We start from the raw sequence: 11,993 nt of genomic DNA on the forward strand, positions 1-11,993 counted from the left end.
GATCTAGTTATTTTGACATAGAGAATTTTACAGAAGTGACATCATTTGTGAACCTGGATTGCACTTGGCTGTACCAATGTTAACTTTTTCTTAATTCTGCATCACCATTTGATTTCTTTGGTATGTTAGTTATTATAGATATTTTGATTATTATAATCCTTCCACTTTTAATTAGGTAATTCATTTATTTATTTTTTAAAATAGATATGATGGATAAAAACTGGTTGAATATTCGAAACAGAGTCGACCAAAGGTATAGAGATGGAGTAGACAACTTTCTTAATTGGGCATTCAGTCAACCAACGGTGAATACTATGATTCGGTGTCCTTGTAAAGGGTTCATGAATACCTTGTTCAAGCTAAGGGTTGGTGTAAGAGGTGATTTACTGAAGAAGGGTTTTTGTGATTCTTATAAAGTGTGGGACTTGCATGGAGAAGTGTTAGTTAGAGTTGAAACTTCTAATACTGCAGTTAGTGATGAAGCGGAAGATGATAGCATTGAAGAGGATAATATTACTGAAATGATTCACGATGCTTGTGGACATACGAATGTGGAGGATAATAATAATAATTCAGAGGACAATGAAGAGCCAAATATACATGCAACAAAGTTCTACAAATTGTTAGAAGATGCTGAGACAGAACTTTATCCTGGTTGTAAAAACGTCTCGAAGTTGTCTTTTGTTGTTAAACTACTTCAGTTGAAGTGTCTTAACCATTGGAGCAACAAATCAATGGATGCATTACTGAGCTTCTTTAAAGAAGTTCTTCCCGAGGGGTCATTTGTGCCTAATTCTTTCTATGAAGCAAAGAAAGTTCTTTGTGACCTCGGCTTGGGGTACACCAAAATAGATGCATGTAGGAATGATTGTACTTTATATTGGCGTGATTATGCCGATGTCCAAGTATGTCCTAAGTGTGGTCAGTCTAGATGGAAGTCCGAAGAACACGGAGGCATGAAAGTAGCTCATAAAATCTTGCGGCATTTTCCAATCAAACCAAGGCTTCAAAGATTGTACATGGCAAGATAAACAGCTAAAAAGATGAGGTGGCACAAGGAGGGAAATGTTGATGATGGTGTCTTGCGACATCCATCTGACTCAATAACATGGAAATCCTTTGATGCACGACATCCCACCTTTTCAGCTGAGTTAAGAAATGTTCGATTAGGTTTGGCGAGTGACGGGTTCCAACCTTATGGGAACATGAGTTCTAATCATAGCATTTGGCCAGTCATACTAGCTAAGTATAACTTGCCACCATGGGATTGCATGAAAAATCCATATTTCATGATGACGCTTCTTATTCCGGGTCCCAAGTGTCCAGGCAATGATATCGATGTATATTTACAACCAATGATTGTAGAGTTGAAAGAATTATGGGACGGGGTGGAGACTTATGATGCACAATCAAAATCTAATTTTCTGATGCGTGTGGCTATCATGTGGACGATCAATGACTTTCCTGCATATGGAAATCTTTCAGGATGGTCAACCAAAGGCAAGCTTGCATGCCCTTGTTGCCATAAAGATACACAATCGACTTCCTTGCGTAGTAAGTTGTGCTATATGGGTCATCGTCGCTTCCTTCCCATGGACCATCCATGGCGGAGAAGTAGGACGTTATTTGATGGAAAAGTTGAAATGGGAGTTGCACCTAACCCTTTAACAGGTGATGAAGCACTTGTGCAATTACAAGCATTGGGTAATGTGAGTTTTGGTAAAGGACAAAAGAGAAAGCGTGATGTTCATAGCAATGCTTACAATTGGAAGAAAAGTATCTTTTTCCAATTGCCTTATTGGAAGTGTCTTATGTTACGACATAACCTTGATGTGATGCACATATAAAGAAATATGTCCGATAATATTATATCAACAGTCATGAATATGGTTGGAAAGACAAAAGACACATTGAAAAGTAGATATGACTTGATGGATCTTGGAATCAGACAAAGGTTGCATCCTATTGAGGATGGGAACAATATTTTGTTACCGGCAGCATGCTATGCATTGTCCGCGGAAGAGAAGCTGAAGGTATGCAGTTTCTTAGCTAATCTGAAGGTTCCTGATGCATTTTCCTCAAACATTTCAAGGTGTGTCAACGTACAGGAGAAAAAGATACATGGATTGAAATGTCACGATCATCATGTATTGTTGCAAGACATTTTTCCAGTAGCTATACGTGGTTTGCTACCCAAGGAAGTGTGTGATCCAATTATAGCCTTAGGAAAGTTTTTCAAGAATATATACTCTAAGTGCTTGACGATTGAAGATCTTGATATCCTAGAGGCAGAAATTCCTGTTATTTTGACCAAACTTCAACTTGTTTTCCCTCCGGCTTTCTTTGATGTCATGGTTCATTTGCCAATTCACTTGCCAAGTGAGGCAAAGCTTGGTGGACCAGCTCAATATCGGAATATGTATCCTATTGAGAGGTAATTTATTGTTTAATAATTTCGATGCTACAGTTTTAGAATGACACACATTATATTAATATGTCATCTTATATAGGTATCTACGAACACTTAAGTCATATGTTCGCAACAAAAATCGTCCAGAAGGTTCAATTGTAGAAGGTTATTTGGCAGAGGAAAGCCTCACATTTTGCTCACGATACTTGAAGAATATCTCAACAAAGTTCAATAAACCAACTAGGAATGACGATGGATATGTGTCAAATGATGAGATGTATATCTTTAAAAAAAGTGGGCTAACAAAGGGTGCCTCAGACGGCATCAGGCTATCTCATGATGAGTTTAAATAAGCATGTATGTATATGCTTCAAAATTGTGAAGAGGTTTCGCATTTCATGGAGTAAGTCTCTTATTAACTTCAAGATAGTTTCACATTGAGATAATTTGAATCCGATTTATCTTAGCTAACTTAAAATGTAGGGAATATACAAGCGAGATTGAAAGCCAAAGTTCAATGAGAGCTCATAAAAATGGGTTTCTTGATTGGTTTTGCGCACGTGTAGGTGTCTACTCAAATGATAATGTTGATATTAGTTTATTCATCCCATCATGTTATTGGTCATAACAATATTGTTCGTCTTTGTAGATATTTGTACTATCTGCACAAGGACGCGCAAATGATGAGATCATAAGCTTAGCCGTCGGTCCTGCACCATTAGTACATCGATATTCAACATTTGTGGTGAATGGATTTAGATTCCATATAAAAGAGCTTGAATTCAGAAGAAAAACGCAGAATAGTGGTGTCCTTGTGAGAGGAGATGATTCAGACTCTAATAAATAGTATTATGGTGTATTAGAGGACATTTATGAGTTATGTTATGTGGGGAACAGAAAAGTTTACTTATTCAAGTGTCATTGGTGGGATGTGGCTCGCTTAGGAAGAGGATATAAGATTGACAAATATGGCTTCACAAGTGTGAATACTCGGTGTGCCTTGAATACAAATGAGCCATTTGTGTTGGCATCTCAGTCAAAACAAGTCTTTTACTTGGACGACATGGTCGATAATGATTGGCTTGTGGTTGTGAAGACAAATCCTCGTGACCTTTTCAAAATGCCTGATAATGATGATGATTGTGTAGATATTGAAGATGAAGAATTACTGAATGAAGAAGTTTATCAGCAAGAGGAAGCTGAATTTAATACTTTGTGCACCAATGACCAAGAAAATATTGTTGAGGTGTCTCTACATACATTGAACCACAAAGTATTAACTACGATCATGCAAGTACGCAAGCTCAAAACGATGTGCATAATGAGGAAGATGATTTCATTAATGACAATCATATAGAAATATCAGAGAGTGAAGATAGTGAAGAAGAGTTATTTGATGATGATGATGGGGAGGATCTGATACATCCTCTTGAAGACTAAGAAGCAAAAGACGAATGATATAGATGTTACATCTATTTTGAAAATTCTCTATATTTTTGTCCATGACTTTATACTACCCCATGTATTTGTTTGGAACTGTCAATGAACCAAAGATTAGTGATGCTTGAATCTTCATATTTCTTTTTTGATTCTATTGTAGCTTTATGTTGTATTGGTATAATGTACAGGTGGAGTAATGAATTGTGTTAAAAGAAGGGATCTATTGTTCTATGTGCCCTTTCTATAGACATCTGAAGTTAGAAAATTAATGAATTAATATTTTCTCTATTCTGATTAATCATTTTCTTTTATGTTTTATTGCAGGAAATGAGAGGAATTGGACGAGGAAAACATGGGAGAGGCGGGACGAGCCGTGGTCGTGAAAATTTTCAAGGACGTGGCAATTTTGGAGCGACGTCTTAGCCACACATACAGACCGGACGTGTATCTGATGCATCTGTAGAGATAGGACAACCAAGTAACCCAAGTCAAGGACCTTTACAGACCGGACGAGTATCTACTAACTCTCTCCAAATACCTTCTTTAGAAACACAATCATCACGAAATGTAGCAGAACATGTGCATTGCTCTCCATAGGCTGAAAATTGTGCAAGTTAGTTTCTATTTTTTGTTGTTTTGTGAAAATTATTTTTACTGATTGAGTGGAGCTACAAATGAACAATAGTATCCTTTTACTTTGTTGTTTCTTCCAGTAATAAAAAAAAGAGGAAGAGGAAGAGGAAAATACAAATCTAAAAGATTAGAGGTAAAAACTAAGTGTGGTGACAAAATCAAAATTATGATTCCAGATGACATTGATAGAGTAGTAGGTTCTGGGGCTAGAGATATTATTAATTACTGTGGTTTGATCACGAGGAGCACTATCTCGTTCCAAGATGGAAATTGGTAGAAAATAGTTCTGAAACACGGAGAAGTAATGTGGTTAAAGGTCAAGGTAATAAACTACTTTCAATATTGTATTGACTTTAAGTTGCAAGGTTTATTTATGTGGTTAGGATATTGAATATAACAACAACAACAACTACTACCCAGTAAAGTCCCACATAATGGGGTCTGGGGAGGGTAGTGTGTACGCAGACCTTACCCCTACCCCGATAGGGGCAGAGAGGCTGTTTCCGATAGACCCTCGGCTCAGAAAGACAAAATAAAGTAAGAAAAAACAAGAGGAGAGGATATTGAATATAATGTTACATTTATTGTCAGGATAAATTTGAAGTTTGCGGCGGGTTGCAAGAGCATAGGTTTCAGTCCTTTGTAATTAGCACTATGCAAAGGCTTTTTAGAGCATGGAAAGCTCTACTCAGCATTATGTACTCTAAGTACAATACTAATGAAGAAAGATTATCTCATCGACCTGAAGATGTTGAGCTTGAGGACTGGAAATACCTAATACAATATTTTGGAAGTCCGGAATTTAAGGTATTAACTTAATACCTGAAGATTGTCTCTTTGAATGATGATTTATTAATCTGTTTATTTACAGGTTGTAAGTGAGAGGAACAAAAGAAATAGAGAAAAACAAGTAATTAAGCATACTTGTGGTACAAAGTCTTTTGCAGAAGTAGAGGAATCTACGGTAAAAATATATTTAATCCCCTACTATCACATATGCTTCTTTGTTATTTACATATTTATATATTTGCTTATATAGAGAAATCCTATTATTGGAGAATTGGACACACCAGATAAAGTTTGGGAGATCCAACATACACGCAAGGATGATAGAGGTGAACTGGTGTGGTCGGATTCACAATCCCAACAAATTCATGTAATTGTCTAAAAATACTTATAAAGTTCTCTGTTTCTGTAAGTTTCATTTAATATGTTTTATTATGTTTTGATTTAAATGATTATGCATAAATGCAGGGTCAACTCCAGGAAGTTGTCGCTCAGCAACAATCTGAGGATATCGAGCATCCCATGACTAGTGATGAGATTTTATCCTCCGTTGTTGGTGAGAGAACAGGCTATGTTCGTGGAAAAGGATACGGAAAGAAGCCTCCTAAAAAGAGTAACATTCAGCAGGCAAACATAGAGGCCAGCGTGTCTTCTGCTATTGATATTATGCGTCAAGAGATGCAAGCCGAGATGGATAGGAAGTTGCAAGAAGAACGTGAACAAATGGCTGCTGAGTTTCGAAGAAATATGGAAATTGAGTTGGAAAGGAAGTTGGCAGAGGAGCGTCAACACGCAAATGAGGAGCGTCAACACGCAAGTGCAGAAACAGACAAGAGGATCTCTCTAGAAGTGGAGAAGAAGATGCATGAACAATTTTCTAGTTTCTTGACCAAAATGCAACAACAACAGGTACTTGCTCCCCTCCTTCTTAACAATTCTTCTTCCTTCTCGACATTTCTTCTTTCTTCCTTCCTTCTGTAGTGACTTCATATTTAGGGGTTTAGTAACCACCAGGCATTGTGGTGTTCTATATGGTGGTAACCTTCTGATTTTGCTATTGGACTGCCTTGGCTTCACATTGATTGTTGCCCTTTTGAGGTTGCCACTGAACTTTCTTTTTGGACCTGGTGTTCTTCTGTTAACTTGTTGAAAAGGCTGTTCATTTGCTTCAATATAGATATGTTCATTTTCCCTTCTGTTAACAAGTATGTTCTGTTCTTTCTGGAGTCCTGTAGAAATAAGCTAGAAATAAGCTAGATACTTATTTCTGGAGTTCTGTTCTTTCTGGAGTTCTGTTCTTCTGTTGCTTCAATATAGATACTTATGCACGGCTTAACTCATTCTTAAAAATAAGCTAGAGGGAGCTCCAGTTTGTTATGCCAAACAATTCACTGATGATCCAGTTTACTTCGTTTTCTGTTTTCACCAACTCCTTGAGTGTACAGTCTTGGAGGGTGCATAACGATTTACTCAATTAACTTTCTTTTATTCTTTGTGAATTGAAACAGAAAAAGTTGTGCTTGACTTTGACACTGTCCCATTTTCAATCAAATGTTACTAAATGGATTGCACAAATCAATTTGCTGTTATATATAGTCTTTGATTTTTCTTTCAAGGATCTGGTGCCTCTTTCTAGTTGTGCCATTGCTTGAAGGCAAAACAACTGATTGTTGCGTCAATTCTGAGCTAGTTAAATGCATTTTACATGGTGTTATCATGGCTCATTTAAGGTGCGCTTATCAATGTTTGCTCCTTAATTTAAAGATTAGACAGTTAGCATAGAGAATGAGATTGGATCTTCTGAACTAATTTTTACATTAAATCCTTCACTTGTGAATCACATAATTTTCTCAGTAAAAGCATGCATATGAATTAAGTTGAAAAGTGATTCGAGATTTGATGTCATATATGGTTTATTTGAATTAATTTAATACATGGATGACTGGTTGGCGATAATCCTATGTTTGAGAATGAGAGTGTAATATATGAGTTGCTACGTAGTTGTTGATATTACTGGTTTTGCTACGTAGTTTCATAGAGTGGTTTTGCTAAATCTAAGAGAAAGATGAGCTTTAAAAATTTTCTTTTTCATTTGAAACCTGTGTCATTTTCTTAATAGACCTGCTTGTTATCCCTATTAGCTAGCGCTGCATCTCGATTAATCCACCGGTGCCCACATCACTTGTACCGTATAATTCTGCTCTCCAATGCATAAAGAGATGGTAGTTACGTACTAACCCTATCACATATACCGGGTAACTCTATTTTCCTAGGCGTATAAAGATAGGAAAATCACCTAGTGATTTCTGACTCGGGTAGGATTTGAACCTTGGTTTCTCATGGTTTTCGTCCCATTTCATAGATCACTAGGCTGTTGGTGATTTTAAGGGGAATTACCATTCCTCCAATATTCCGAAAAACTTTCATTAATTGTGCTTTATCTTTTGCTAAATGATCTTTTTTCGATCCAGCTGTTGCTATGTGCCTGTTTGTATCGAAGGAAAGTGGTTGAGAGGCGCGAAACTCTTAAAATGTCTTGGTCTATCAAGCAACTGCTTGCTAATAATTAGATGACTAATTAATCATAAGGTAAATGAGCAGCTTTCTTAAGAGTGGTATCCCATAATCACTGGGATTAAGAGTCATGGTAAGACAACATTTTATCTATAGATAAACACATAAATCGGTGTTGGGACTTGGGACATGCTTCCACATTCTGATGCATTCTCATTTTGAAAATTAAGTTTTTATGCTTTAGTCTTTACAGGCAGGTAGCGACCAACCAATTTTGAAAATAAGCTAATTCTTGCTGGTCTTGCGAAAGATGGCAATTAAAATTGTCCGTAACAGGCAAAAAGCGTGTGAAAGCTTTGCTATTTGATCTCACTAGAGATTCTCAGTGCAGAACTAAACAACTTAGACAGGGTCATTATTAAAATGAAGAATAGTCCATCAAATGGTTTCCTTTGCTGTTGGAGAAAATGGTTCCTCAAATCTGTTAATACATAAAGCATCTCATTGAAATCAATATAGTGGATCTTGCTGCTAACTTAGGCTGCTCTAATCGATCATTTGTGTATACAGAATGAGCATCTGCACATTAATTTATAACTTTCTTTGGAACTTGATACCAGAGTACATTCGCGTGAATGATTTTCTGTGGCACAAACAAGTTAAACTTAGAACAACTTTTAGCAGTATTAAATTTGCATATCCTGCAGGACCGCACTAATAATGAGTTTGTATCAGTGACTAAAGTATATCTCATCACAATCTTTCATGTTAGTGCTAGACTGAAATTTATGGTTTACCAAAGCTTGTAATTTCCTCTTCTGCAATGACTGCAAACTGCAAAGGCTGATTAGCACATTCCCAAGGATTTCCCCTTCTCTGCAACATATCTTGATTTAAACATGCATTTCTAGCTACAGTCCAGCCAATAATGACTTGGGGAGAAGATTCTGGCACAAGGATTTTTATATAGTCCTTATACATTCAGATGCCTATACATTGTTGAATACTTCATCAGATGAACTAGAAGGGAAATAGGGAATTTAACCTAATGTATATAGCCATTCTACTTCTTTTATTTTAGGACCCAATAATTCTTTAAAATTTATTGATCTGTTTCGTTCATGATGCCTCTGTATTCTCATTCTTTTACTGCCTGAAAACTTATGTTCTCACACTTGTGCCATTTCATTTCACAATTGAAATAGCATAGAACAAATTTACTTTGTGTTCCTTATATATATTACTTTTGTCTAGCAGGGACAGGGCACTTAAACAGTCGTATCGTTCAAGGATGGTGTGGAGCAAGGAGTAGTTACAAGGCACTTAATATTTTATCTTTTTTGGGATATGTATATGCGTACAATTACAATGCACAATGAAGTATCGGGTAGTATATATGTAGTTGACTTTTTAGTAATGATAATATTTATAATATTCGGCTTGAGAAATTCTTTTGGTGTTTGTCAAGCATTATTGGTTGCTTTAATATTGATAGTTAATTGATATGAATATCTCTATATGAAATTTTAGAGAATTAGGTTCCTACATGGCATGGAAATGTATATAATTTTGGTCGTTATAATTGCTGAGAAAATAACTTTTAGTGGCGACATAGTTTTGTCAAAAAATTAGTAACTGTTGCGATGTATATGTTGCCACAGAATGTCAATTTCTTTTGCAGCGACTTTAGTCGCTACAGAAAACATTGTGTCTTCCATGGATAAATATTTTTTGTGGCAATTTTAGTCGCTACTAAATGACATTTATAGTGGCGACATAATCTTGCCACTATACATAAAAAAATTTTGTGGCAATTTTCGTCGCTACTAAAGGACATTTATAGTGGCGACCCATCTAATATTTGTTCTTATGGAATAATTTTTTGTAGCGTTTTTTCCAACCTTTTGTGGCAACTATGTCGCCACAAAATATATTCTTTTAGTGGCGACTACAAAACGTCGCCACAAATAACCTTCAGTAACGGATTTCCTTGTGGCAATACAAAAGTCGCCACTAATACCTTTTAGCAGCGACACTTAGGGTTCTTGTGGCGACTTTAGTCGCCACAATAAGTGTAATTTCTTGTAGTGTTCCATTATCATCAAGATTGGCTCTAACCCTAGTTGTCTCCAACTTTTCAAAGTAAGCCTCCACATTCTTGTTCCCTTGCTTCATGTTGTAAAATTTGGTAAGAAAGTCATTCACATACTCTTCCGGCACAAATCTTACTCTCATAACTACCCTAAGAAACCCTCAAGAATCAATAGGAATATCTCCATTTTTATTTTTATCTCGTTTCTCTTTCTCCCACCAAGAAGAAGCATAACCAATAAGTTTAGAAATGGCATGCTTGAACCTCTTTGTATCAGATACATTGTTAAGCTCAAACATCCTTTCTATTTGTATTTCCCATTCTAAAAATTGCTCGGGGTCACTACTTTCCTTGAAAGTAGGAAGTGAAGTCTTGATATTATTAAGACCCCGATCTTCTTCCTCTCCCCACCTTCTACCCTATTCTTCATTACCAACATATTCATTATAACCATAATCATAAGTATCATTCATGTTTCTACCTTGATAATTCCTACCATGCCTTCCACCTCTCCCTCTAAGGCCTCCTTGTCCATTCCTTCTTGGTTGGACTCTAACCGGTTCATCATATTGCTCTTCATAGTCAAAATCATCATCAAAGTTATTTTGCGGTTGTTGTGGCCTAAGAGGTTGTTGGTTATACTCAACTCTTGCTTGTCTATCTTGTGGAAGTGGACCTTGTCTTGGTACTTGATTGTTAGCAACTTGTGATTGGTTGATTAGCCTTTCAATGTGTGGTGCGGTGGGAGTAGAACTATTTTGTGGTGTTGCACTAGTTCCTACTCCTTGGTTAGGATTAGGTGACAAGCCTTGCCATTGGTTAAGAAGGTTGTCATGAGACTTGACCATACATTCCATGTTGTCAACTTTCATAATCAAAGCTTGTAAAGCCTCCAAAATGGTCTTATTAGAGACTCCCTCTGTTGGAGTTGAAATACCTCCAATATTCAAAGACATAGTACCTACAAACAAAGAAAGCAAGTTAAAAGTAAAAAGTACCTCTCCAATTCATTCTCTTAGTATATCCCTCAAAGATTGCACTCAAATTTTATCACTCGTGTATCGCTCTTGTGCACTCGACTTTTAGGCACGCACTCTAAGAATCTCACCACTCAAGCCTTTTTTTCACTCTTCGATGAATATTCAAAGTTGATATCAAACTCAATCAAGGTACTTTCAAGTGGACCTTCCAACTTTGGGGCGAGAATGGAATTTATGTGACTCAAAAAAGAAGCTAAAATAACTAAAGGACAATAGAAACAAGAAATTAACAATGAAAATAACGAGAAAAATACAAAAATTAGCACGAAATAAAATAAAGCACACAAAAAACTAGTTTATCACTAAGTATGAACTAATACTTGAGTAAACTAGCTAGAGTAAAAAAGAAAATAAAGGGAAAATAAACTAAAAAGGATATGTTAAAGATTCGGGCAAAATATTTGTTACTGACGCAAGGTGGTTACTGGTGCAAAACGGATAAATTTGGGCTATTTCTGCAAAAATCCGAAATTCCAGCATTCTTCCTCAAGTTCTTCATGTTTCAATCCCAAATCCAATCAAAAACACTTCAAACCTTCACCAAACCTTACCAAATTTTAGATATAAGTTCTCTAAAACTCTATGAACAAACCCCAATGAATAATTTCTTCAAATCACCACCAAAAATTCAAGACCCATTTTCAAGTTTTTTAAGCTTAAGCTTCAACAATGGAGTTTCAAGCACATTCTTTAGGCTTCAAGGTAAACACACTAATGTCCTGACGTTTTCAACCAAGAATACAGCTCACAATTTGTTTTGAACAATCCAACACTTTGAAATCTTTTTTTTTTAAAATCTTGGTTGGATAACTTGACGAAGAACCGAAATGGAAGTCGAGAACTTCTTCTCCAGAAAAAATGGCGACCCACAAATTTTCAGCTCAAGAAACTTCCGAATCAGGGTTTCAATTTTGAAATCTTCAAGACGTCTGGTTCAGTCAAATTGTCAAACTCCAAATAGAACCAAAATTTTATCACCCAAGTTCTTCAAACTTCACCCCTAAACTGTTACGCCCCATGTTTTCGTACGTGGAAGTACGGCATAAGTAAATTGATATAAGATCGAAAATGAGATGTT

General features: G+C 36.3%; 2 protein-coding genes across 2 annotated transcripts; both read left to right on the plus strand.

Annotated features, from left to right (window-relative positions):
• Positions 1 to 209: 209 nt before the first annotated feature.
• On the plus strand, positions 210 to 1,031 carry LOC109205294. Its single transcript, XM_019368000.1, has one exon. The coding sequence runs from the start codon at positions 210 to 212 to the stop codon at positions 1,029 to 1,031; it is 822 nt and encodes a 273-aa protein (XP_019223545.1).
• A 12-nt stretch (positions 1,032 to 1,043) lies between these two features.
• On the plus strand, positions 1,044 to 4,273 carry LOC109205295. The gene is made up of 6 exons (XM_019368001.1): positions 1,044 to 1,776; positions 1,879 to 2,434; positions 2,894 to 2,972; positions 3,060 to 3,224; positions 3,447 to 3,656; positions 4,175 to 4,273. The coding sequence occupies exons 1-6, from the start codon at positions 1,044 to 1,046 to the stop codon at positions 4,271 to 4,273; spliced, it is 1,842 nt and encodes a 613-aa protein (XP_019223546.1).
• Positions 4,274 to 11,993: the final 7,720 nt, after the last annotated feature.

The sequence above is a fragment of the Nicotiana attenuata genome, unplaced genomic scaffold, assembly GCF_001879085.1.
Source record: "Nicotiana attenuata strain UT unplaced genomic scaffold, NIATTr2, whole genome shotgun sequence".
Lineage (NCBI taxonomy): Eukaryota > Viridiplantae > Streptophyta > Magnoliopsida > Solanales > Solanaceae > Nicotiana > Nicotiana attenuata.